We start from the raw sequence: 26,899 nt of genomic DNA on the forward strand, positions 1-26,899 counted from the left end.
TCCTCTTCCTCTGCGGCGAGGTGCCTGGTCAACCAGAAGCCCGCTGGCTTCCCGTCTGATAGCCGCCCCCGCAGCGTCCGCGCCGTGTGCCCCGCCCCGCCCGCTCACCGCCGCGGCGAGGTGCTCCACAGTGGGCCAGAAGACCGGTGCAGGCGGCCAAAACTCCAGACGCGTTTTGAGCTCCAGAGTCGCTAAACAGGCCTGGAACCGAACGTGTGACCCCACCAATGGACTCCTCGTTCGGAGAGCAATCCATTGGTGGGGTCACACGTTCGGTTCTAGTCCCATTTAGCGACTTTGGAGCTCCAAAACGCGTCTAGAGTTTTGGCCACCTCCACCGGTCTTCTGGCCCACTGTGGGTCGCCGCCCCCGCACGACGGCCTGCAGTGCGGACTGATTCCGAGCGTCGCCTTCGTCGCTCTGTCTCTCTCGCTCCCTTCGCCCCGTGCGTGCGAGAGGGACGGAGCGACGAAGTGCTTGCGTGTCGTTGACGTCGATCGGCGGGAATGGTGGTTTATTGGCCGTACTGCTGGCGGTGCTGCGGCGGCGTGCGCGTGTTTAGTCTGGCACCTCGGTGCGCGATGAACTGCGATGGACTCGGCGCGGCCGGACGCCGGACGCGGCGAAGCAAGGCGCCCCGTGCTATCTCCGCGGCACGCGGCGGTGCACTGGCCGCTTGGCGCCACGCCAGGGGGCGTCTCCAAAGACTGAAACGTCGCTCTGTCTCTCTCGCACCCCTACGGGACGCCCCGTGAGTGCGAGAGAGACAGAGCGACGAGAGTTTGGAGTCGGCCTGCGGAGAGAGAGACGGTGTGGCGGTGCGGTGGGCTGCCTACCTGCCGGGCGCCCCGCAGGCTAGCTCGCCCCGAGGGAGCGCTGTTTTGCTACGCCCCCGCACAGTGGGCCAGAAGCTCGGCCCAGGCGGCCAAAACTCTCGACGCGTTTTGAGCTCCAGAGTCGGACTCGAACCGAACGTGTGACCCCACCAATGGATTGCTCTCCGAACGAGGAATCCGTTGGTGGGGTCACACGTTCGGTTCGAGGCCTATTTAGAGACTCTGGAGCTAAAAACGCGTCTGGAGTTTTGGTCGCCTCCACCGGTCTTCTGGCCCACTGTGCCCCGCCTTTCGTGCTTCACTCGGGTGTGTTTCTGTTTCTGTGGCTGTCGCCCGCAGCGGCTCGCCTTGCGCCTTGCGTGGCGTTTGTGACGTTTTGTTTGGCTGGGGCCATCCTGCGGACTGATTCCGAGAGCCGTTTTCGTCGCTCTGTCTCTCTCCCACCTTTACGGCACGCCCCATGACGAAAACGACTCTCGGAATCGGTCTGCAGGGCGTGCAGAGTCTCTGTTTCGGTGGCGCTGCTGCACTGCACTCCACTGCAGCCGCCACCGCGGCGGCCCTGTTGTAGTTCCTGCAGTGCTTCGCCTTCGTCGACAAAAGCCCCGTTGTTGGCCACGACAACTTCCCCGGTCTCGCTTCGTTGTTGCCGTCGCTCCACTCGACACACGGCGAGGACACACCACTGTAGGACTGGCGGGACGGGACAGACTGGGGACTCTCGAGGGAGGCGGAGCGCGAAGCGTCTGCCGAGTTTGGCGCAGAGTGCACTGCCAATTTGTTGCCGTCTCATCCGCTGTCGATATGACGCGGGAGTGCTTTTATTGCGTTCTCCACTGCGGGGCCGGGGGCCACGCCCAGTCGCGCACAGTGGATTTGCCAGAAGGCCGGCGCCGCCGGCCAAAACTCTAGACGCGTTTTGAGCCCCAGCGTCGTTGAATGGGACTCAAACCGAACGTGTGACCCCACCAATGGATTCCTGTTTTGGTGGGGTCAGACGTTCGGTTCGAGTCCCATTCAGCGACGCTGGGGCTCAAAACGCGTCTAGAGTTTTGGCCGCCGCTGTGCCGATCTGCCGATCTTCCGGCCCACTGTGCACCACTATGCTGTGTCGGTGGCCTGCTCCTCTTTTCACTGTGTGCGCTCTGGAGTTTGTAGAGCGCGGGGCTGGCGCGGCTGGCGGTGCCGCGGCCGGATATATATTTGGTCCGGGGGCTTTCGGCTAAATGCAAATTACGATGTGGCTGAGGGTTTAGGGGTAATCGCGTGGTTTTCCGCTCTTTTTCGTGTTTGTTTCGGTGGACAGCGGGCGTATTTCTGTGCCCCGCGCCCTGCCCCGCCCCGCCCCGCCCCGCCCCGCCCCGCCCCGCCCCGCCACGCCCCGCCCCGCCCCGCCCCGCCCCGCCCCGCCACGCCCTGCGAGCTCCGCATGCCATGCTGCGCGGCTCGGAGCCTCGGCGGGTATCGCCGTGGGAAGTTCTAATTCTGGTTTCCATTATTTTATATATGTATTTTTCCGCCGCGCGTTTGATGGGTGAGAAAATGCGGTGTTTTTCTTGGCAGGGCTTTTGGGCCGCGGGCGGTGCGGCGCTGGCGCGGGGCTCAGCTGTTCGCGGGGCAGCGACCACACTGGTATACGACCGCCACACCGCCGCACGCACACGAACGCACGCGAGGCGAGGCGTGGCCGGCGTGCCGGCGCACAGTGGGCCAGAAGACTGGTGGAGGCGGCCAAAACTCTAGACGCGTTTTGAGCTCCAGAGTCGCTAAACCGGACTCGAACCGAACGTGTGACCCTACCAATGGATTGCTCTCCGAACGAGGAGTCCATTGGTGGGGTCACACGTTTGGTTCGAGTCCTGTTTAGCGACTCTGGAGCACAAAACGCGTCGAGAGTTTTGGCCGCCTCCACCGGTCTTCTGGCCCACTGTGCGGCGTGGCCTGGGGCAGCGCGGGCGGCAGGCAGCAGCGGCGGACTCATAGCGCGTAGAGTTGCACTGAAAATATCCACGAGATTCCAAACAGCACGCGCGGCCAACTGTTTGGGGGGTCGCGGGGGCTTATGGGGCCACGGCGGCCTGGCCGGCGGGCTGTTGGGGCGTGCCTCGTGCGTGGCTGCGGCGTGGCGGACTCGCACTCGACGAGCACGGCACGGCACGGCGTGCTGGTCAGCGGTGCCAAACGGGGCAATAAAATGGCGGGCAAATAAGCTAGCGGAAGGGGCGGGGGGCGTGTGTGTGTCGCGTACACTGTACACAGTACTCTGGAAAAGAAGATCCGTGCCAGCCGGATGCGGAAACGCAATGCGACGCGAGGGGAGGGAGGAAAAGTTGGTGGATTTGGACGCGCTGCTCCGAGCTGCTCGCCGCCATGTCGGCCCGGCCCGGGCCTCCGGTCTCTCCTTTTATTTTCTTTTTCCCGGGGCTTTCTCGGTGGGCCCGCGCAACACATGCTGCCTCTGGAAGTAAGTTTTCCTTGCCTTGCCTTGCCTGGCCTGCTCGGCGTGTTCTCACATTTTTCTTTCCGCCGGGGAGCTGCACTCCGCGCGCGATGTGCAATATGTGTTGGCCGGAGAGTGGCTGGCTGGGTGGCTGGCTGCCTGGCTGGCTGCCTGGCTGGCGGTGTGATGTAGAGGGTGCTGCAGGACTTGGGCCCCCTGGCTGGGTGAACGTGTGCTCTGGACGTGCCAGGCCGCGCCTCCTGGAAGGCAGCTGCCTGGAACGCGGTCTGGGGTTGGAGGGGGTGCCTTTCGCCGCCGTCTGCCCTTTGATCGAAAGTACCCCCACTCCAATGCCACTCCAGGCCGCGCCGCCTCGCCGGCCCTTGTCCGCGCTCGGAAGGGAACGCGAGACCCTTTCACTGTCGGTCCGCGCGTCCCTTTTGATCCCCGTAAAGCCCTTGTCGTCGCCCTGTCGGCCCGTCGGCCCAAGTGGCGCGGTGCGAGCAGAGGTCGCGCGCAAGGTCATGCGACCTCTGGCTCCGGGAGTGCGGGTGTACTCGGCGGCGGGGCGGGGCGGCGTGGCGCGCGCCGGCCCGTTGCGGATGGGGTGGCGCAGGGCCGGGGGTTGTAGCCGCGCTGCCGCACCGCCACGCAACCCCTGTCTGCCTCGCCGCGGCCGGCAGGCCCGCCTTCTATTCGCCGTCTCCGTCGCTCTCCCTCGCTGCGGCTATTAGTATCCCTCCCCCTCCCCGGGCCCAGGCCCAGGCCCACGCCGGCCCGCTATTGATCCGGGACCGGCTAGGCTGTGCTCGGCGTGGTCCTGGCCGTGGTCTTGGCCGTGGTCCTGGCCGCCACGCCGGTACGTGCCTCTGGAATCGCGCAAGGGATCCCTCCGTGTGTCGCCGGCCTAGGCCGTCTAGGCTGTGCTCGCTGTGGACGGCCTTCGAGGCAGTGACCGCCGCGTCGCTGCACAGTGGGCTAGAAGACCGGTCGGTCGGGTGGAGGCGGTCAAAAGCCCGGACGCGTTTTGACCTCCAGCGTCGTTAAATGGGACTCGAATCGAATCTGTGACCCCACCAATGAGTTGCTCTCCGAATGAGGAATCCTGGTAGGGTCACTCGCTCGGCTCGAGTCCTGTTTCGCGACTCTGTAAGCTCCAAACGCGTTTAGAGTTTTAGCCGCCGGCGCCGGTCTTCTGGCCCACGGTGGGGCGCTAGACCCGGACGGTGGCTCCTCCTCCTTGCCGGCGTGATTGCGGCCCGCTTTGTTGATGCCCCCTCTGGGGCCGCGCGGCCGTGGCCGCTAAGCCCCTGCATCGCCCCGCGGGGACGGGGCCCCGAGGCCCGGGAGGACTTCCGTCGGTCGGGGCGCCGCGACGCCGCCGGTGTGGCCGGGCGCGGCGGGGGCGGGCGGCAGACGAGGGCGGGGGCGCGGGGGCCAACACCAGCTGACTCCCCCTCCCCCTGTTACCCCCGCGGGGGCCGCGGGGGCCGCGGGGGCCTCGGTGCCTCCATCGACGCCACGCCGTGCGCGTTGCCCCGCGGCGGCGAAGGGCTGCGCGCTGGAAGGCCGGAAGGGGTGGGGGGAGGCTGTCTCCTGTACTACGTTTACACGGGGGAGCTAGCCTCGGTCAACTCGAGGGGTGGGGGAGTGGAGGGGAGACACCACTCAGCCAGGGCTAGCAGACGTCGTGTTCACGCGGTGCCGGTGGAGCGTTGTTGGGGTGACTTTCTAACCTCAAGATAGCCTAAACAATTTCGAATTTAAGTCGAAATCAGGTCGAAATTTGCTTTACGCAATCGACAAAGGATATTTTTATTCAGAAACGATCAGTTACAAGTGGTAAAAAACAAATCAATAAAAATTACATAAAATAGAATAAGTAAATTAATGATTTCATACAACAGAAAACTGCTTCCCAAGTTTTTTCCAACGATTTCACAGGTGTATTCATAATAATAGAAAATAGATGGGCTTACAACACCTCAAAAACACTGCGCACACCTAACCTCACTTGACCGTGTGGTGTTTACACGTTGGAGTTAGCCTCGGTCAACGGGTTAGCCAGGGTAGCTCGAGGGGTTTAACTCGTTGACCCACCTACGTGTTCATGCGCGTGAGTTGACCCCGGCTAGCTCGAGACCTACCCCCTCCACTCCCCCACCCCTCGAGTTGACCGAGGCTAGCTCTCTCGTGTAAACGTAGTACTGGTCCGTCGCGAGGAGGTGGGGTGGGGGAGGGTCGCCGTCGCCTTAGCGCCTTACCTTCTCGCGAGGCCGCGGCGCCGCTAGCGGAGGCAGCCAAGCCACCGTCAAGCTCGACCTTCATGGCACCTAGCGCGCCCCGCCGCACCCCGCCACCCCCAGGACGGAGGGCGCATATATTATGACCGTGCCACCCTCCTGAGGGGACCTGAAGGGTGCCGAAGTGGCGGCGGGCCACGCAGGCTGCACGCCAAGTCCAGGGGTGCGGCAGTGCGGCCCATCCCTATCAACTTATGGCCCGCGGCACCCGCCGCACAGTGGGCCAGAAGACCGGCGCCGGCAGCCAAAACTCTAGACGCGTTTTAGCTCCAGAGCCGCTAAACAGGACTCGAACAGATCGTGTAACCCCACCAATGGATTCCTCGTTCAGAGAGCGGTTCGGGACCCTGGAGCTCAAAACGCGTCTGGGATTTTGGCCGCCTCCGCAGGTCTTCTCGTCCTCGGTGCAACACGCGAGGAATCCATTGGTGGGTCGTACGTTCGCGGTTCGTGTCCCATTTAGCGACCCGTCTGGGATTTTTGCCGCCTGCGTCGACCTATCTTGTGCGGCGGGGCGGCCGGGCCGCTCCTGGGCTTGCGTGTGCTTGCGGGGAGCGCCGCTAGATGGCGCTGCGGGTTGCGGCGCGCCGTTCCCTCGCGTCCGCCGGGTACGGCGCCGCTGCATATGACTCAGCCCGCCGAGCACCTCGTGTTTCACTGTGTGAACGAAGTTCGTTAAGAAATTTTTGCATGGGGAGAACTATAAGAGGTTCTCTCCAAATAATCTTAAGTGTGTAGCGGCATTGGGGGTCCCATTCTGTCCTGTGCTTCTGGGGCCGAGCACGCGTCCGGGGTTGTGACCGCTTCCGCCGGTCTTCTGGCCCTCGGTGCAACGCTCTTATGTCAGGAGCTGCTCAGTGCTCGCTGTAACTCATCCCCCCGGCCCTGCCTCTTTCACGACGCCCAGGGCTGGGCCTGAGAGGCTGTCAATCGATTTTCGTTTTGCTCGTCGCAACTCCGAGGTGCATGCATGCATGCCACCCGGCCGGAGCCACCGCTCTCGTCGACTCTGCATTGCAAATGTGCCGTCCTCGTGGTCGCTGAGGCCCGCGGTGCGGGGCACCCAAGTGCCGCCTGCTGTCTTTCTCCCTCTCTCTCCCTCTGTCTCCCTCTGTCTCCCTCTCTCTCTCTCCCTCTCTCTCTCCCTCTCTCTCTCCCTCTCTCTCTCCCTCTCTCTCCCTCTCTCTCTCCCTCTCTCTCTCCCTCTCTCTCTCCTCTCTCTCTCTCCCTCTCTCTCTCTCCATCTCTCTCTCTCCCTCTCTCTCCATCTCTCTTTCTCTCTGCGCGCCGAGGTCGAAAAGGGGTGTGGCGTCTAATCGTCTGTTCGGTGTTTTAAGGTTTAAGGATGGACGTTCAACAATCGGTGTGGCGCGCGACTAATATGTGTTTGCCTCTTTTGTTGCGCAGGCGCCACCAAGGAAATCGGAACTGCACTGACGAGGATCTGCCTCCGCCACAAAGCCGTGGAAGCGCGGATGAAGACCTTTTCAACGTAATGCTCTACGCGCAATTGCAATTGTTGACTTTAGTCGTGCTGTTTATTTTTTGCCCTCGGTGCCTCATTGGGCGTTTCCCTGCCTGTTCACAGCGCTATGATGGACTGTCTTGTGATACCTCTTCAAGAAAAATTAGAGGACTGGAAGAAGACTGTAATCAATTTAGACAAAGATCATGCCAAAGGTAAGGGTCGTTTACATCTCCCGCTTTGAATCCAAAAGTTGTTCGTTGATTTTATAATTTTCTGATGCCATTTTTTCTCGATCCCCCTTTTCAGAATATAAAAGAGCCAAAGCAGAATTAAAGAAAAGGTCGACGGACACGTTAAGGCTGCAGAAGAAGGCCCGCAAGGGCTGCGGGGGCGACTTGGCCAAGAGAGTGGAGAGCTGCTTGGCCGACGTGACGGAGCGGCGCCAGCTGCTGGAGGCCGCGGAGAAGCAGGCCGTGCGCGCCGCCCTCATCGAGGAGAGGGCCAGGTTTTGTGCCTTCGCCACCTTCCTCAAGCCCGTCGTGGTGAGTGACACCACTGTAAAGATGGCCTTGCCGCCCTCGCCACGCAGTGCCACGCAGTGCCACGCAGTGCCACGCAGTGCCACGCAGTGCCACGCTGTGGGCAAGGAGACTGGCCCCGCTGGCCGAAACTCCCGACGCGTTTTGAGCTCCAGAGTCTTTAAAGGGGACTCGAACCGAGCGTGTGAGTGGACCCCACTTATGCATTCCTCGTTCGGAGAGCAATCCATTGGTGGGGTCACACGTTCGGTTTGAGTCCCATTTAGCGACTCTGGAGCTGCTCAAAACGCGTCCGGGATTTTGACAGCCTCCACCGGTCTTCTGGCCCGCTGCGCGCCAGCCTCACCTGTGTCGGGCCCGCGTTTACCAGTGTGCTTCTTGTTTAGGACGAGGAAGTGGCGATGCTGTCGGAGATGGGCCACCTGCAGGAGGTGGTGGAAGTCCTCGACAAGCACACTGCCGACCCGCTGGTGCTCCCCCCGGCCAGCGAGCAGGTGATCGCCGACTTGAAAGGCTCTGAAAGTTCGTGGACATTCCAAACCCCGCCGTCGAGTCCGTCGTCCCTGGGTTCCCGGAAATCGTCCATGTGCTCCATCTCGTCCCTCAACTCCTCGAGCTCCGGCTCCACCAAGTCGCATCATTCCCCATCCCACCATTATTGGCACAGGTCCCTCTCTCAGGTGAGATGTCTTTCGTAATTGTTCTGAGTAGCCAAAATATGTGGCAAAGAATCAATTTTCTCAAGTTTGATGGTTTTTATTTTGATGGCTGTCCGTTTTCCTCCTGTGCTATCAGACTGGAAAGATTCAGGAACCTGAGCCATTAGAGGTAATTTCATGTCAATGATGTAGTGTCTTCGTCAGTTGTCTAGTTAATTAGTAGACCTTTAGACAGTAGAAAATTTTTTGTCCTTAGAATAATGAAAAAAAAAAAAAAATTCTTGGCACCTGAATTTATTTTTTTAAATCAGTAATGAAACTTTGTAGTCGATGTTCTCACATATTTGATATATTTCGCTTTTCAAGATTTTGTGTAGATAAGTATTATTTTATGATCTATATGTTGATTTGTAAGATTAGTAGTGTTGCCGCCTTTAAAGTTATACTTATTTATTTTAACGCGTTATGTAGCATTGAACCAACAATATATTAACAGTGCACATTAAATAGTCAACATTTTTTATGAGAGTGCTTTGTTTCAGTTTTATGTTGCTTGTGAAATTTTTAGATTACTGTAGTTTGCTTTTTGTTTTTGCATGGTGTTTTGTAGCGGCCGCTGCCTTCTGGTCGGAGCAGTACTTTGAGTGGCACATTTGGCAGCGTGAGCAGGGGTAGTGTGCTGGGAGGCCCTTTACACCTCTCAAGTGTGTCATCTCAAGACTCTGGTTTCACCTCTCAGGATGGCTTGCAATTAGCAAGAAGTAATCAGGTAATCGCCAAGGAATAATTTTGAACTGCATCCCAAATTTTATTTATTTGTCATGGTTTGATTCAATTTATTTTTGTGTTACTGGGTTAATCATGGGAGGTCAAAGCTAATGTTTGTTTTTTCATTTGTTTACTTAGTTTTAAATATTGTGTTGCAGACTACGAATTTGTCAGAGCACAGTGGCGGTAGCAGCAATGGTTCAACTCCAACTACTCCCCATGCTCTCCTGCCCAATCAAAACAATACAGCAACGTGGCCCAATCTGCAGGAAACTCTGCAGTTTGAAAGGGCCGCCTCTGCCATCCTTAACGAGCGTCCTCATACTATATCATCAGGTAAAGTGTTTAGTTGTGCTCTCAATAATTCATTTCAAGCATAAACTGACTTTGCTGTAGCATTCAATGGTTTTTCTTTCCTTTTTTTCCAGCTTACGAACGTGGACATCAGAGGCCTCCTTTAACAGTGTACACATTTCATGCACCCGACAATAATCTAAGTCATTCACAGCCAGTTAGCCCTGTCTCTGGGTCTGTGTCGGGGTCAGGGTCTGGTTCCGCTGAAAGTAGTGGTGCCACTGCTGGGTCACCAGCAACGCCAGTAGCCCACAGCAGTCCCCAGCCCATTTACGCCTCTAGGAATGAGGTTGGCACTGGCAGTCCGCAGCCTATTTATGCATCCCGCAATGAAGTTGGCAGTGGGAGCCCTCAACCAATTTATGCAACTCGTTCAGAGTGCGGACTGCAAGCCCACAACCCATTTATGCCTCACGAGCTGAAATCAACTCCCAGTCCATTTACGGTTCACGATCTGACTACAGCGGTGGAAGCCCTCAGCCCATTTACGCTGCATTGAATGATCCCAATGGAGGTAGTCCCTCGCCCTCGCCCAAGCCCCAGGCCATCTACGCTCGGCCACCAGTCATTCCCCAGCGCCACTCTTCACTAGAGAGGCCTTCAGTGCCTGCCAAAGCTCCTGGCTCCACAGGTCGTGTTCCGAATGCACTCTCTGCCAACCCTCACACTCAGCATTTAAGAGGTAGGAGCATCCACTTGCAACCTTTGATGTACATTTTGTCGTATGGTAAACTAACTGGAGGTTTTCATGTTTGATTCAGAAAACCAAGTTCCAACGTATGTTAATATGCATGAATTGGCAAGCATGGCTGCATCAAAAGCCCAGGAGATGACCTTTTTGCCACCGCCTCCACCAGAGCTTGTGTCCAATGCCAATGATACTCATGACAAAGTAAGAACACGCCTTACAACCTATTTTCCTTAGATCGTTTCACTTGTTTTTGCTACAACCACTTTTCTATTTTTTTTTTAAATTAGGTTGATGGTCCAGAGCGAGATGGTAGTACAAGTGAAAGTTCCTTGGAGTCCAGCAGTGGATATGGCAGCCAAACGGCTATTGCCATGATGGATGATGGCAACCATTTGGAAGGTAGCGTCACTTCAGCTATTCATTCACTTCTATATTTGCAACTCTAACAGTGTCAACACCTAAATTCCTTTTCTCTGGTTCATCCCTTAGGATATGCTGTTGGTCGAGGTGGGACCCTCCTGCGCCGAGGCTCGAACCAGGGCCCGAAGCCACCGCCGCCAACTCGAAGGACCTCCTCCATATCCACGACCGGTCAGCAACAACAACATCAGCAGCAGCAGCAACAGCAGCAGCAACAGCAGCCTAGTCAGACCCAACCTAGTCACCCGGGCAGCCACCCACACCACCCGCCCATCGCCAAGACGGGCAGCATGGAGAACCTGCCGCCACCGCCCGCGTACCTGCTGGACCCGGAGAGCCACCACCACCAGGACGACGCATTGCTGCCGCAGGGCACCGTCAAGAAGGTGGCCTCGGAGCTCAAGGAGAAGCTGGGCAACGCGCCGGGCAACGCGACGGCCCTCAACAGCGTGATCGCGCAGAACGCCAAGCTGATGGCGTCCATCAAGAAGCAGTCGGGCAACACCAACATGAAGACCGTGAAGCTGAGCGCGCCGGGCGTGGTGGGCATGCCGCAGCAGCAGCGGACGTCGTCGCTGGGCCGCATGACGGCCGTGGAGGCGCTGCGCGCGGGCGCGGGCGGCTGCTTCACGGGCCCGGAGCTCATGAGGACCTCCGCGTCGGGCATCAGCGTGCCCGTGGCGCAGCCCAAGGGCGCCGACGACGACGGCGAGGGGCTGACGAGCGTGGCGGATGCGGTGCGCACGCTCACGGAGCTCAAGCACCAGCCCGCCAGCCCCGTGCAGGTGCGCCGTACGCACAGCCTGCGCTCGCAGAGCGCCGAGCGTAAGGCGCTCCACGGCGAGGCCCCCGCCGGGGTCGGCGGCGTCGGCTCCAACTTCATCGCGGCGCTCAGCGCCAAGCTGGGGCCCACGCTGAGCCCGCGCCACTCGCGGCGCCACTCCGAGGACTTCCAGCCGCTCGGTGGCGCCACCGGGTCGCCGCGCATGGGCAGCATGGGCAGCATGGGGCACAGCCTCCGCGAGTCGCTGAGCGCCAGGCTGTCTCACCAGCAGCAGGTGCAGGTGCAGCAGAAGCAGGAGCAGAAGGCCAGCCGCGTGCGGCAGTGGATCAACATGCGGACGGCGCCTGACCCCGCCACCTGTCATGATTCCCTCATGGATCAGATCAAGCGTGGCAAGCCGTTGAAGAAGACGGGTGGAGTTAATGACCGATCGGCGCCCAGGATCCTCTGAGCACATATCCTATCCGTCCCAGATCCTGATCATTGATCTCATTATCCATCATCCCATCGTCTCTAGTTAGCGTTGCTGCCACATGCAACGTGCGATTCCTTATTGTGGGTTTGTTGCAAATATTTATTTATTTTACAATAAATGAGTCTTTATTTATGTTCTGTGTTATGTCTGACTAAAATGTTGTTATATCAGGTTTATGTAGCATTGAGTATATTTTGCTTCTTGCTAAGGCAATCTCTTATGTAAATATCAGTTTTGTGTTCAATAGTTTCAAATGGGTGAGATTCTGAGGAGCCAGCAATATTTGTGTGGCATTTCTTTTTACTGCTAACTGTCAGACTTTATTTTATTTTTTATGAGGGCATTTCATATCTACTGTTCGAAACCTCATATCACCCACTGCCCTTGTTCTGTCAATAAGTGAATAAATAATGTATATAATGTAACCAGTTAGTTTAGAAAGCCAAAGATTGTTGTTCATCTAGCCAGTGTGTGATCGTCGACCCCGCCCTGTCCTCCTTGAGCAGAAAAGGTGACAATTGAGCTTTACTCTTGCTTCCAGGGGCTCGGCTGTGTTGAACGTAATGTTTGTTCCTTATATAATCTGCAATTATTTGACTTTGTAATGTGTTAAGAATATGACCCATGCCTTATGAGGTCCTGAAAGTCTGACTAGTGATAGCCTGTGTTGACTTCTGCCCACCTTTCTGACAGTGTCACCATCATTATATCACACCATTTTGGAATGATTGTTGGTTGTTTACTATTTCTATAAGTGAGGTGAAAATTTTGTTTGACACTGTCTCCTTGTTTCCTCCTGCAACCCTCTAGGTTCTTGATTGAAAATATGACTGCAGGATATTTTTGCACATTTTGTAATTAAAAATGTACTTGGTGGGCAAGATGGTCGCCCACAGGCATGAGGGAAGTACAAATGCTCCTTTGTATGTTGGAGTTGAATATGTAACTGTAGGTTAATGTTAATATAGTTTTGTATGTTTCTTTTGTGTTAGAGGGGGTAGGGGGGGCAATCAATTGAAAATGGGTTCCAGTGGATGAAGAGCCGGCTATTTATTGACTGTATCTTCTTTACAAACTAAAGTCATGAAGATGTTGCAAGAAATTGTGTATGTGTATTATTATTTTTCCATCTTCCCATCATTCTTGTGTTTTGTTTCAACAGCACTATGCTGCTATCTCGTTAGCTTTATGTATAATGTTCATCACATATCCTCTCCCTTTATTTTCCCTGTAAGCCTTTTTTGGGAATGTCTGATTGTATGACAGCAGTAATCAATAAAGATGTTAAGCAGTTGACTTACATATCCTTTATTTATTTATTTTCTCTTTACCTATCAGTCTATATTGACTCCGAGCCACATCAATTTGAGAATGTACAAATACAGGATGCCTTAAATTCGTGTCCACGGCCAGCGTGTAAGCTGTATTGTAGAAAAACAAGGACTCAAAGAAAAGTTAGTTGGTGATGTACAGTAAATGAATTCCACTCATGTTACCAATTCAATGTGAAAGCAGAATGAATACAGGTAGGTGTACAGTCCACATACTCATACACAAAGCAACCAGTTAACAGTGACAATCAGGAGCATCCTTCAAGCAGTTATTACATTAGATGCGTCATCATACTTGAAAATAAAACTAACAGTTATTATTATAAATTTCTTCTATCATAAGTAACTAGAAGAGCTCATAATAATTTTTGTCAACTTTTTAAATTTACTTAAGAAGTTTAAAGCTGTAAAGTTCTTGAAACAAAAAAAACCTTTGTTTCTACAATACAGTGAAATGATGGTACATTTAAGTCAACATTTTATGCTAGCTTCATCTAAATCTAAGTCAAATATTTTTTTAAAAATAGAGTATAAAAATATGCTTATGTGCCATCAAGGCTCAAGTTAATAATAATTATAATAATATACTAGATTGGATCACAATAAAGATGAGTAGAAACATAACTTATCACAGCACTTATCAGCTTATTCACACAAGCTTTGTTTATGGCTTTTAGAAATATCAGCAAAACGTTCAATTGCTTGAGTCAAGACAACTCCAAACACAAATGTTCCTACAATGATGAACACAAATGCGGCAAGAACAAGGAATCGATGTTTATTAAGGTATAAGCCTGGGTCAGAACGGAGAGTTGCCTGAAGAAGACATATTCCTGCAAATGTAAGAGAAAATATGCAGTAAGACACAGCTGAGGTCGACTTTATGTGAGTAATTTGATTGAGGAATACAGCCTCACCTGGGAAAACAAAAATAAAAATGGCAGCTAGGGATCCAAGAACATCAATAACAATGCCTATGTCAGGACTGACAACAGCAATGAGCAAAGTTAGTATAAACCAAATAGATGCTATAGAAACTCGGCGCTTAAACTCTGTTAACGCAATGTCTGTTTGTGAGGCACTGAAAAGCTCACACCAGACTGTGCTTATAGCTTCCCTGGAAAAGAATCTATGGTTTGAACAAACTAGTTGAAAGACAAGATAAGATACACAGGAACATTTAAAAGAGAACTTACCTCCCACAAAACAGGAGCAAAGGGTAAGTGGTAAATGATTTGATTGCAATAGCTCCAATTCCAAGGAGAACAAATGGATTTTCACCACCATAAGATTGCAGAATATCACTTTTTACAAGTGACCCAAATGTTAAGTAGCCCAAAACACCAGCAACTGTATATGCTGCCACACAAAACACAATGGCAAACATACATACGATTGAGAAATTGTGCAGAGTTCTGTGTTTAAGGCAGGAATAAATGGGTATTATGCTGACATGGCACTGCAATAAAGAGGGAAATGAAAACAAATGAACATTGAAATATAAATATAGAGTATCTAAAAAGCAAGTGAGATAAGAAATAATTACTTGGTAGCCAAAACAAATGGCAGGCACAACAAGGAATATATCTGTCCATGAATTTGGAGCAGTTTTGATTGGGCCTGGTACAAAATTTCCCATCCAATACTTGTAGGCAATAAGACATACAACATAGAGGACAGCTACAACCCCAACAGAACTGAAAACAATACAATACAATATTCAGCACAGTGAGTCTAAAAAAGTTTATGTGATAACCACCATCTTTTACCATGAAATCACTCCTACCTGACGTATCGAAGGAAATCAATTCGCTTGGAATAACAAAGTGGGAGAACAAACAGAATAGAGCTAATGGTCATAGTAAATGAACGATCCAAATACCAAAGGTGGCAGAAATCCTTTCCCCATACTGAGAGCAGAACTAAAACAAAAACCAAATCAGTGAAAGAAATGTCATGAGCTGCAAAACATGTTAGGAATATTGAATAATACCTCGGTCAAATTGATCTCCAATAATTATGAGGAATGTCACACAAGTACCAAAACAATACAGTGCTACTATTATAGAGCATGTTATTAGGCCTGTCTGTCCACATGCAGCTTGAAGGACATCCTGCAGTGTGAGTGCCCCAGCTTTGTCGGCACAGTGTGCAAGTATAAGCAAAGCACCAACAATCCAGAGAATCAGAACCTGGAATCACATGACATTTACATCACTCTTCAGTTAAGAAGTATCTCACATTGAAATAACTGCATACGAAGTATCCATACTTACACCTTGTACAGCAATAGCAGTGACAATACCACCAGCCTGGTCAAATGCTTGCGGAAAGTTGAGGAGGCCAGCTCCAAGAGCAGCATTTATCACTAAAAATATTGCAGATAAACGTCCTGAGCCAGGGGTGTTCCCTAAAAAAAGAACAAAAAAAAAACAAGAAACTCGAATTTACAGAGGCTGGAGACGCATAAAGGGTTATGGCAACATATCAGCAAACACTCAAAGAATTATTCAGAGGTAAAAATTAGATACGGCCTTGATGGAAATATTAGCACAGTAACTACAGTCAAACATTGAGTTACCTGCTCGAGGTCTCTGACTCTCCATGGTTCCACTTGAAATGGAACATTTTGTATCATCTTCTAAACTTTCTTCGATGGAATTCATTATGAAAGAGTGCCAAAAGTACAGTGCATGGGGCGCGTTAGAAAGAAAATAACAAAGGGTAACCTCAAATAAACAAACATTAACATTCCCTCAATGCAGTTTTAGGTGCACTTATGTCACTGGACATAAAAAGATAAAACTAAAAATCAACTAATAAGGTTCACGTCACTGAAAGTGTGGCTACACAGAAAGTGAACTTTGAAACGAACGATCAACACCAAGCATCCACAAGCAGAAGTACACAACAGCTGATTGAGCAAAACAAAGTCCACTGCCTGTTCACAAACGGAAGAACGACCTGGAAAATTTTAAGTTTAAGTCCTCTCTAAATCAAATGTGTCATCTTTATCTTAAGATAAAATTTAAAATACCTTCGAAATCATCCCTTTCCTCACATTATTCGAGAACATCCATTAAGATTTGGATTGAATGAGTAGTTCGTGGAGGTTGGCACAACATGTAATCATCAACATGGCCGCTTCTGACTGGACACAATGGTGTTGACTGTAAATTTTATGTGCAAAATTTGTTTTACTGGGTTGTGTTCTAAGATTTGTTTGTGAAAGTCTTCGTATGTATCGGAGACTTACATCAGAATCTCATTAAAGCACTTTTTTTGAACTTCATACCCGTGGTGTACTGTAATGCTGAAATAATGGCTCAGTGCAAGTCAACCCCTTACGAGTTTGTTCAAAATGCTTTTTCACCCCTCGTTGCTGTTCTCAGCAGCCCAATGGCAGAACAACTTTGCCGGAAGAATAATCTGTCATTTGTTGAAATGGTTCAACCATTCTGTCGACTGACATCGGAAGGTAAGATAACTGTCATTGTAGGTTAAGATCTTCTGTCAATTTTTTGTCAATTGCCCATCTTTTGTAGTTTTTAGGGTTCATGTTAAACATTTTGTGTAAACTTTTCTTCATTTTACCCCTTTTTCTTTGACAGTTCACTTCCGCGATCCCCTAGGTGCAAATGTAGCTGTCAAGAATTTACGTGTGTGTCTGCAAGATGTTCACTCACGTCCGCCCCAGCCAACACTTGCTCGAAAGTTTTTGAATGAGTCTGTTTCTAATGCAATAAACGATAATAAAACTACTCTCACCTTTGGTAAGTTAAATCCTTTCCAATATCAGTTTTATTTTCTTTATATTTTCTTAGTGTTTAATTTTTTTTATTATAAATGATGAATTTGTCTTCAGGTGATCAAAAAATTGAAGTGCCTTCTGCCACCCCATGGTTTGAGGCATGGCGTGAAACTTTCTTGCAAGTTCAGTTCCCAGCTGACCATGAGTTCACCAAGCATTACCTCGGTTGTATTGCTGTTGTATCTGCAGCAGAACCATCTCCTCTAGATGTGATGCGAGGGTTGCGCCAACAGATGCAGAGCCTGCAAGCTGTAGCTCCGGGTAAATTACCAAAATGGATGGCAACACCTTCTCCTCCTTTACTTTACCATCTCTTGCTTAATGATGTCAATGAAGGAGATGCAGCTAAGTAAGTTTTATGTCCTCACTCTAGTTTAAATCTAAAACAAGGTCATCCTACTTCACTGATTGCATTTTATTCTCTCTGCAGGGCTGAAGCAACATTCACCTCCATGAAGTCGGAATATGGAGCAAATAATTGTTTTCTCTTGAACATTAATACTCGGCCACCGGGGCAACATGAAGATGTTAGTCATCTACCAGATCCTTGGAGCCAATATGTCAGTCGTCACTCGGAGACTTCGGCAGATTCTCACGAGTATGATAGTAGCCCAAGGACTCCAGCAGAAATGATTGGGGTCACGGGAATGCCTAACCGTGTGTCAACAGATGACGCCGAACTTGCTCAAGAAGCCAGTCAAGAATTGCCTTCGGAACATAATTCAGTCGAGTCTGGTGCCTCGTCACCTGTTCCTGTCATGCAGCATCCGTTAAGCCCACAGGAAGATGGCTATCAGCTTCCTGGCTCAGAAAATGTATGGATGTACTCATCATTGTGGTGTTTTGACTAGACGCATTTGTGTTGCTTTAGAGAAGTGGTATTTTATTTCTTTTTGGACGGATTTTTTTTCAGGGTGCTGCAGTTAATCACATGATCGGAAATGCTCCTCTGAATACTAATGTATGGGCCGGTATTAATTCAAGCAATACACCTGTCAGTACTCCTCTTGGAAACAATCCTTTGATTCCTCATGGTGCATGTCTCACAACTCCTGACATTGATCGTATCAGAGCCTTTATTCATGATATGTGTGCGCATGCTCTTCTCCCTCATATTGAGAAACAAATTCAACAACTTCATGATCAAGTAAGATCGATACAATTACTTGTCTGTTTCCATTGTTCTTACATTTCTTTTGTTTGTTCTTTATCACTCATATTTTTCATCCATGCAGATTTCGAACAAGAAAAGTGTCAGCCGATCTCTGTTGGGTGCTACTAAGAGGTGGTTTGGAACAAATAAACCTGGTGCTCCTAATTCCACTGTCCCTACCAATGCTGTTATGTAAGTTGCTTTTTCTCTCACACTAATTACGTCCTTAAGTATTTATTCAGTCATAGAAGTTCTAATTCTGGATTGGATATTTACAGTTATTCTGGAGATGCTCCCGAGCTTCAACTGCGTCGTATGGGTGATTTGTGCTTCATGTTTCGACATTACAAACTTGCTTTTGAAGCTTTTCACTCAGCCAAGCGAGATTTTGCTGCCGATGGTGCTTGGTTGTATTATGCTGGAGCATTGGAAATGGCTGCGTTGTCAGTGTTCATGATGGGTGAGGGTGGCCGTAAAGCCCAAGAGTACTGTGAGGAAGCTATTCTTACTTACCTAAACACCTGCAGGTATGTGTTTATTCATTGCCTTTACCTCACGTACAGGTTGACTTCCTATTTAAATTTCTTCTCTATTTAAATTTCTCTTTAAGGTTGCAGCAGTTTGCTACAAGAAGCACCCTTCTTAGCACGGAATGCTTAAAAAGCCGTGCTCAGTATGGAGATGCTGCTAAGCAGCTATTACGAATGACTAGTGAAGACTCAGATTTACGATCAGCTCTCCTTCTTGAGCAAGCAGCTTTCTGTTATTTACAAGCTTCCAAACCACCCATGCTTCGCAAATTTTCTTTCCATATGGTTTTAGCTGGGCACAGATTTAATAAAGCCGGTCAAAAGAAGCATTCTTTGAGGTGCTATCAGCAAGCATATCAGGTAAATTAGAGCAAAACTGTTGGGTCTTCATAATAAAAATACAAATATTTTTAATTTAAATAATTTTTTTATTGTCAGATTTACAAGGGAAAGGGCTGGAACTTGGCAGAGGATCACATTCATTTTACTATTGGGAGGCAAGCTGCCTTTTTGCGCTCAACAGAACTTTCTGCTCAAGCCTTTGGACGGCTCTTCAATCCAGCCAGCAAGCAGTCACCCCTTCAACAAGCAGCATTTTTGCGGGAATACCTGCAAATTTATCAGGTAGATTAGGGATGAATGAATCTTGTAGCCTCCTGTTCAACTTAATGCCTTTGTATTAATAATGTTGCCATCACTCTTCAGCAACTTCCACATGAAGCAGGACTGTTGCCAAGCTTACCTATTCCCTTGTTACAAAGCACATCCATAGCAGTTCTTGTTGGCCCATTACCGCCTCCAGTAGATAAGCAGCATGGGCCGCAAATCTTTGCATCCAGAATTAATTTTGTTGATGATTCTCTGGATGATGCAAGGTAATTATTGTTTTTTTGAAAGATGTGACAATGTTGTCTCAACTGTTGATTGTTTCTCCTCTGAATAGAGTGATTTTTATTTTTCAGCTCTTGGATTCAGCTTGAAGAAAAGCTCTTAACAGAAGTGCAGGGAACTGCACTCTTAATATTTAAGCCCATTGCAACCCTTTTCACAAATCATACTGACAACAGTAAAAATCCCTTGTCGGTCATGAGAGGCAAGTGTTTGATTTTTCAAAACCATTTCTAAAATATTTCCCTGTGCTGGGTCTAAATTAATCTTTTCTTTTCTTGTTTCTGCTCTCTAGAACCAGTTTCAGTATCTGTAACAGTTCAGAATCCAACTGGTGTTCCTTTGCCTCTTTCTAATGTCCATTTATTATGGGCTTTTAAACCTGCAACTAATAATCCAACACCTGAGTCTGAAGATGAAAGTTGGATTGAAAATGAGAAAGTTACAGAAAAAGAAGGCCAACACTTTGTTGAGACATGTCTTTTGCCACAACTGTTGCTTGAACCAAATTCATCACGGCAGCTGGTGTTGTCAGTAATACCGCGTCAGAGAGGAAACTTGCGTTTGTTGGGTATTGCATATAAAATAAATTATCCATCACCATCATTAGCTGATGCCAATACTCCTACTGCTCCTGCTGCTGTTCCAAACCCAGCTGTCTTATCACCTACCTCATCAACTCCTCTCTCTGTACAGGGAAAGCAGGTATGGAAGTGTTATTGCTAAGTGCATGGGGCTTCTCAGCCCCATCTGTATACGGCCCGAACGGAGTCCATGCTCTTAGGGTGTTTATATCGAAATAAATAAATAAATCTTATTCCGAATAGTTTGATGTCTTTTAACTAAATATAGTTAATTTTAATTTTTTAGATGTTTGTTTTGCAACCAAAAAAAATCCTTCGTGTTGGTAAAGAACGTCCTACACAAGAAAATAAACCAGTTGAAGATAATCGCCTGAATGTTATAATTGTCCCTGGAGGTCCTCAGCTTCAGGTTTGAGCATATTTTTACCTACTGTCTAATCATGATCTGACTAAAGTTATCTTTTGTTGTGTGCTGAACTTTATTTTTTTTCTTCATGTAATTTTAGGTCAAAATGATTGGACTAGTCTCTGAGATGCTCTGTGGAGAACTACAAAAAGTCCAAATCGAGCTCATTAATATAGGCAGTGCACCTATTCAAACACTGCTTATAGGCTCAAATACTCCACACCTTTTCACCATAATTGATCTGCCCCAAATAGGTACTTCTGTTTTCTTTTTCACTTGAATTTATTATTATTCTTTATTGGGTCTTCAACTAATACTCTCTTTTGCATTTGTCAGAAAATGGTCCTAAAGGTTTGCCTCAAGTCCAGCGAATACCTCTTCAAGGACCTCTTAAACCACAAGAGAAGCGAACACTGACTATGTGGCTAAGAGCACCTGATATCCCAGGCTCTGCAGCTCTTAAAATGCTGTTTTATTTAGACAGTGGTGACAGCACTAGCTTACCAAAGTAAGTGTTAACATTTTCTCTTACTCTAACATTTTTTGGGTTATCATTATTAACGTCCAATTCTCTTCTTTCAGGTATCGACTTGTACGTCACTACTGGCCACTGACCGTTTTGGAATCTGTTCAGTTTAGTGCTGAGGCCAGTCGAAGCCAAGCGCTTAGTGCAGAGGAAACATTAAACATAAACACAAGAATCATGAATACCAATAAAGTGAGTTACTACATGAAAATGGCTCATTGAGGCTCCATTTTATTTGATCATCTTTGCCTACAACTTTTCACTTTTCATTTTAGGTTCAAGACCTCTTGCTAACCAAAATCACCTTGTTGCAAGTGTCATTAGCCAGCCCGACATGGACCTTAAGCAATATTCCTGTCACTATAACTCCCCAAGGTATATGCCAACCTTCTTGGAAAACCCATCCGTTTGACAATTGTTAAAAGCAAGTTATTAATTCTATTTCTTCTTTCTGCTTGTAGATACAGTTTTAAGCTCCCAGGAATCGGTGCAACTTCTACTTAGAGCCCGTCGGTGCTCTGTAGGGAGCCCAACAACATTTTCAGACATGAGACTCGCTACCTCATCAGCAGAGCCTATTGAACCTTGTGCCAACCGACCCCACAGAGACTTCTTACAACGGCTTCCAGAATGGAACTCTAATTCTACAAGTTCTTCTGTTGACAAAACCAGTGTGACTGAAGCAGCTCTAGCAATCTGTATTACAATAGTTCTTAAGTGGAAGGTAAAATTTTCTCTTATCTATTTTTGGTACTACCAGTATATTGTCTCTGTGCATAATTTAATCTACATATCCTTCTCCCAACAGGCTGCAGTTATGGACAGTGGTGGTGCTATTCGCTCAGCGTTTGGTCAAACTCATCTCACTCTTTCAAGACTCAACAAGCGCACTTCATGCCCACCTTTGATTCAAAATGCAATTGAGAAAGGCCCTGCAGTTTTACGTGTTTTTGGGCCTGATAGGAATGTACCCTCTGAGTCTGACATTATTGCTAGTAAAGGAGTTGTTTCTTTGGAAACAATGCAACATCTTGTCATGTACAGCTTAAAGCATCCCTCTCATCTCTCCCATGACTTTAGTAGACAAAGGTTTGTTGTGTATTTAATTTAAAATCATGTGCATGGTGAAGTGCCTTTCATTTTTAAATTGGACTCCTCTTTTTCTGCAGGCTGTGTGTTGTTGATGTCCAACTTATCTTACACAATTGCTGTGATTCACCTCTCTTTGCTAAAGTCAGTCTCGCAAACTTACCAAGGTGAGCTTCTAAGTCAATCCAATTCTTGTGTGAATGCCATGTGCATGTGTTTCCACTCGCTTTTATATTTTCTGTCCACCTTTTAATTTTTCTTCTGCTTTATTGCAGTGGCATGCCTTCAAAGAGTCAGCTTTACCTTCCCCATGCCTCCTCTATAGTGCGTTGGGTAGGCCGCCTAGTGTCAAATGTGGAATTGGCTGGTAGATCTTCCCACACCGTGTCACTACGTGCTGCCATTCCTGGACCAGGAACTTACAACCTGGGTGCTCACCTGCAAGTGTTCTGCTCTTTGTTGGGCATTTCAGACAAAGAAGCTGTTCTTCAGCGGATGCGACTTGAATCAGCTATTGTTATTAGTGAATCTGTATGTAATACAACTGTAAACAGTGCAACTGGAGCTGCTGCTCTTGTGGCATCATCATAGATGCTGTAGAGGTCCTCTGTTACCATCTGGTACCTAAGTGTAATTTTCATCCTGAAAATGTTACTTGTAGTACTAGGTATATTTATTTCAGAGAATGGCAACCAGTAGGGACCAAACCATTAAATATTGTAATGTTATAAATTTATTTTGGCTTCTTCCTGTTTCTAATGTGATCAAGAGTATATCTGAAATTGTAATGATATCAATTTGTGATAAGTGTAACCTATATTGTTTTTTTGGAGTTTGCACTGTTGCGGGACAGATTAGTAGGAAGTTTGACTATAATTGTGTTATTGATGAGGCAGATGAATTGTTTGTGTTGCCATTTATATCACACTTGTTCAATTCAAAGTTACATCTGATTTTTTTCTGTGATTAGTGATTTTAACAATGTGTCCACTGACTGAGCTGATCTAAACTGTCAGTAACTGCTGCCGTATCAATTTTCTTACAATAAACCGTGTCTTCAATTTTTCTTAAAAACATATATTTTTTTTTACCAAGCATCAATTAGAATTTGTACTTTACTTCTCGTTTTCTTCATTTAACTTTACTTGTAAAGCTTAAAATTTATAGTTGAATTCCTTCAATTTTATCGTTTGCATCTTTATATCCTTGTTTTGTTTGTTTTTTACTTCTTTGTAATTTCTCTTATTTGTTTCCCTTTATTCATTGAACCTTTTACTGAATGCCTTGTTTGATGAAATGCTGTTAATAGACTGTATTTTAAAACAATAAATTGTATTCTCTTTTCAGTAAATCATGCTTGCATTCCTATTCCAATTTTAGTTCTACTTATTATTGTCAAGGTAAGTTACAGCCATTGTTGCAACTAGCAGATTATGTTAACCATTCTGTGATTTTGTTTAACCTGTGTTGTTGTTTTTTAATGACTCATCCTGTAGTCTGCGTGTAGATATTGTTTCTCATAAAGAAACAAATGAAAACCCCAAAGGTTCTGTTAATCACAGCGTGATTCCTTCCAGGTTATCGATCACAATCTGGTCTTAATAAATTGTACTTTAGACTTTGTTATGAAATACTGTTATGCTATGCGAGATAGAAATAAATACATTTGTATATTGACTGTTGCACTTGGACTTCTTTTTATTTTGTCTCCATGCGTCAAACTCTGATCCTGATATTTAAGTGGTTACATGGAAACAGGCGATGTTGGCAACACGGCCGATAAACCTAAAATTAAGAATTCACGTAATTTAACATTTTTGAACCAAAATCTCAAGTTTCCCCCTCCCTCCTAGTTGTTTGGGCAACCTCGCCAGCCGGCCCACGAGTCGGGCAGGGTCACGGTCAGGGTCACGAGAGGCCGAAATGCTGAAATGGAATGTTCACTGCTGTCCGTTGTCGCACCAACCGGTCCCGGCGGCTGTCTGGAGGCCGGGCCGCAAGCACCCAGGTTTCGACTAGACTAGACCCCCCGCGGGCCTCGCGGCGCCGCTGGAGGGAAGGCTACTGACCCGCCGCGCCGCGCGCCGCTGCTGTTTACTGTTGGTGGCCACAAAGTCGTACCAGCTGCCCAAAACCCTAAGCTGTGGACGGTGGGTTGCCTACCTACGCGGCGCAGGCCCAAAGCAGTCCAGTTTTTCGCCAGAAAAAGACAGTTTAGGGCCAAAATGGCTCTCGAAATAGTGTCAGGAGTCTTGAGGGAGTGCACCAGCACAACGTACTCGAATTTGGGCCATTTTAAATTCCTTGCCCAAAACGTCAAAAAACCATGATGTATAGCCTTAACATTTTTTCGACGGAAATGGTCGACCACCTCCGATTTGTCTGAAATTCGTATGGAACGTTGCTGTGGGTCTAAGAAACAGATGCCCGGTGCCCAACGGCCTTTGACGCATTCTATTTGGCGTGAAAATGACTTTTTCCGTGACGCTAGTTGAGATGTAGAGACCAAGTCAATCTAGAAGTCTCTATTGAGTTGAAGACACTGTGGACGGTGGGTTGCCTACCTACGCGGCGTAGGCTCAAAGCAGTCTGTCCGCGCGTTGCATAATACTGTGTGCATAAAATGATTATCACAAGACCTTAGAGTGAAAAGCTTGCCACCTGAAACTTGAACTTGGCTCCGATTGCACGGCACTCCGTTTGAGACTCAGGGCCGCGTGACCCCCGCGAAGGGCACTGTTTTTTCCACGCCGGCTGGCGGCTGTCGCTTGGCCCGTCTGCTTCCCAGCCCTGCGGCGTTCCCCGCCCCGCCCCGCCCCGCCTCTTTTCGTTCGCCGATGGCGACAGCGAAAGGTGGGCTCCGGCCGAAGCCGAAGAAGCTTGCCCTCTTGCCCAACGCCCTGCGCGACGCGGCCCGACGGGCGGCGCACTATAAAAGACTTTTCTTCTTCGAGGCACAGCACCAGTTGTCCCAGCGACATCCGAGCAAACGCACCGATCCAACATGAGGTCTCTCCTGGTGAGTCTAGCCATTCGTCAGTAGGCAGCCCGACGGCTCATTCGCTCGTCCATTATCTATCGGACAATGGTGTTCTCGTGGTCCAAGTGACTGCGTCTCTGAGTGTCGGTGTGAAGCCCTGTGCAACTCGTGCTCAAAGTGTGACCTTGGCGCCTGGCGTTGCTTCGCTTCCAGATCCTGGCGGTGGTGATGCTGGCCGTGATGCTGGTGTTGGTGCAGTGTGCGCCCAGCCCCCTCGACTCCGACCCCACCAACCCCGACAAGTCCGAGGACTGGGAGTCGCCCTCCGACCTGAGCGCCGGCTTCCTCAAGAAGAAGAAGCTCAAGAAGCTGCTTCTGCTCGGTTGAGGGGTGAAGCGGTCGCATCGCTCTACGAGCGGAGCGCGTACAACCTGTGATATCTGCCACACTCATTCAAGTCACCCAGTATGCTGCCAGCAGCTCCATACAGTCACCATACGAGACTGCTGTTGTAAATACTCGTTCAAATAAAACCAGTTTTGTTAACATATTCTGTGCCTTTCTTCGTTCCCTTGCACTAGAGGGTGGAATCATTGGAAGAGGTGAAAAAGAAAATTCACTCTTCAGCTTGATTTTATTCTATATTCAATACAAGTACAATAGTGTTTTAAACAAAGGAGAAATACATTAAAAAAATGGAGAAAAATTAAGCACAAGTAAGTTTAATTCCTAATTCAACTTGACTGGCTCGCACTTTTTTCTTCAATTCGGCAAGATCTGTTCCCCTGAAAATCACAAAAAAGGGTTCAGTTAGATGACAACAATAGTAGATAACAGAATCTAGTTGAGGAGGACAAACAGAAATGTAACCCAAACCAAAATATCTTACATTTGCTTCAAGTTGTTCTTGATCACGTTCTGATGATCTTCATGAAGTGGTACTGCCTTCTTCTTTTGTTGGTAATTCCATCGATCCAGCTAAAAAAATTTAAATAATTTTTCACCAATTATTTAAAAGTAAAACTTAAAAAAACGAAAAGAGCGGCCTAATAAAACACAATGTAACTTACCTGGGCTTTTTGATCTGTTGAGTATTTTCTGACATTTTCTAGCTTCCCTTTCAAGTTCTCCAATTTGTTTAGCTTGGAGGAAAGTTCTTTCCTCATTTGCAATTCTGCATTGGAAACAACAGGTTGCTTCATGCTTGCATTACGTAAAACCCGCTCAGCACTGGAGACAGAAATTTTTTTCAGAGTTTGCTTTTGAAGGGGACATAACACAATGTACTTAGAGAGACGAATTTACCGATCACTGAGGCTCTCCTGCTTTGCCTTGATCTCATTCAGTTTCTCAAGGAGTGATTCAGTCTTGGACTTGATTTCTGTTCTTTCACGAGATAAGGTTGAAAGGTCATCTTTCTGTTGCTGTTTAATTCTCTGCAAACGCCTCATCCTGAGAAACAAACACAAAATTTTAATTAATCTAGTAGAGGAGCTAGAATCGTTTATGAAGTGCTATGCACACACCTGTTTTTAATCTCTTCATGTGCCTGTTCATGTCTTTGAAAGTAGTTTTCATATAAGAGCTGGGTCACTCGATAAATGAGCTGAAAAATACATACATGATTTTCCTTTAGCAATAAAATTAATTATTTGTGTCGAAATCCAACAAGCAATTAAGTCTTTACCTTTAATGATTCTTGAGGAGATGACATTGCCTTCTCTTCAAACTTGAAAATAGGTAGGGTGCCTCGACTTTTAAGCAGGTTACGGATGTGCTCATCAAAGGCTTCTTCATTCAGCTGCAACATTTTGAGAAGAAACGTCATGGTTGACACAATACATAAGACAGACAACACATTGAA

At 48.3% G+C, this 26,899-nt stretch overlaps 4 protein-coding genes across 4 annotated transcripts in view; 2 read left to right on the top strand and 2 right to left on the bottom strand.

Moving 5' to 3' along the window:
* LOC117643116 (protein MTSS 1) overlaps positions 1-13,037 on the top strand; it is a 35,321-nt gene extending 22,284 nt beyond the window's left edge. The window contains exons 4-14 of the mRNA XM_034381798.1: positions 6,987-7,071; positions 7,168-7,259; positions 7,354-7,589; positions 7,973-8,266; positions 8,856-9,014; positions 9,172-9,349; positions 9,442-9,708; positions 9,747-10,049; positions 10,129-10,259; positions 10,346-10,457; positions 10,548-13,037. Coding sequence (XP_034237689.1) covers positions 6,987-7,071; positions 7,168-7,259; positions 7,354-7,589; positions 7,973-8,266; positions 8,856-9,014; positions 9,172-9,349; positions 9,442-9,708; positions 9,747-10,049; positions 10,129-10,259; positions 10,346-10,457; positions 10,548-11,713 — 3,023 coding nt within the window. The 3' untranslated portion in view covers positions 11,714-13,037. The remainder of the gene's footprint in view (positions 1-6,986; positions 7,072-7,167; positions 7,260-7,353; positions 7,590-7,972; positions 8,267-8,855; positions 9,015-9,171; positions 9,350-9,441; positions 9,709-9,746; positions 10,050-10,128; positions 10,260-10,345; positions 10,458-10,547) is intronic.
* Positions 13,030-15,998, bottom strand: LOC117643111 (putative sodium-coupled neutral amino acid transporter 7). Its single transcript, XM_034381794.1, has 8 exons — positions 15,650-15,998; positions 15,345-15,478; positions 15,062-15,260; positions 14,855-14,990; positions 14,615-14,765; positions 14,265-14,527; positions 13,986-14,185; positions 13,030-13,901 (listed from the first exon to the last, which is right to left on the bottom strand). The coding sequence occupies exons 1-8, from the start codon at positions 15,732-15,734 to the stop codon at positions 13,714-13,716; spliced, it is 1,356 nt and encodes a 451-aa protein (XP_034237685.1). The 5' UTR covers positions 15,735-15,998; the 3' UTR covers positions 13,030-13,713.
* Positions 15,999-16,181: 183 nt separating this feature from the next.
* Positions 16,182-23,740, top strand: LOC117643105 (trafficking protein particle complex subunit 8). The gene is made up of 21 exons (XM_034381786.1): positions 16,182-16,546; positions 16,680-16,841; positions 16,934-17,228; positions 17,310-17,694; positions 17,793-18,026; positions 18,115-18,224; positions 18,311-18,559; positions 18,643-18,922; positions 19,001-19,186; positions 19,268-19,437; positions 19,525-19,655; positions 19,746-20,155; positions 20,321-20,443; positions 20,541-20,694; positions 20,777-20,948; positions 21,023-21,158; positions 21,242-21,341; positions 21,428-21,690; positions 21,775-22,055; positions 22,136-22,222; positions 22,331-23,740. Exons 1-21 carry the CDS (start codon positions 16,390-16,392, stop codon positions 22,644-22,646), a joined length of 4,401 nt encoding a protein of 1,466 aa, XP_034237677.1. The 5' UTR covers positions 16,182-16,389; the 3' UTR covers positions 22,647-23,740.
* A 1,910-nt stretch (positions 23,741-25,650) lies between these two features.
* LOC117643108 (nuclear pore complex protein Nup88) overlaps positions 25,651-26,899 on the bottom strand; it is a 114,373-nt gene continuing 113,124 nt past the window's right edge. Inside the window, exons 10-15 of the mRNA XM_034381791.1 lie at positions 26,723-26,836; positions 26,562-26,641; positions 26,341-26,487; positions 26,106-26,265; positions 25,925-26,013; positions 25,651-25,820 (exon numbers count right to left, since the gene is read on the bottom strand). Coding sequence (XP_034237682.1) covers positions 25,742-25,820; positions 25,925-26,013; positions 26,106-26,265; positions 26,341-26,487; positions 26,562-26,641; positions 26,723-26,836 — 669 coding nt within the window. The 3' untranslated portion in view covers positions 25,651-25,741. The remainder of the gene's footprint in view (positions 25,821-25,924; positions 26,014-26,105; positions 26,266-26,340; positions 26,488-26,561; positions 26,642-26,722; positions 26,837-26,899) is intronic.

This window comes from Thrips palmi, unplaced genomic scaffold (genome assembly GCF_012932325.1).
Source record: "Thrips palmi isolate BJ-2018 unplaced genomic scaffold, TpBJ-2018v1 HiC_scaffold_16, whole genome shotgun sequence".
In the NCBI taxonomy this organism is placed as follows: Eukaryota; Metazoa; Arthropoda; class Insecta; order Thysanoptera; family Thripidae; genus Thrips; species Thrips palmi.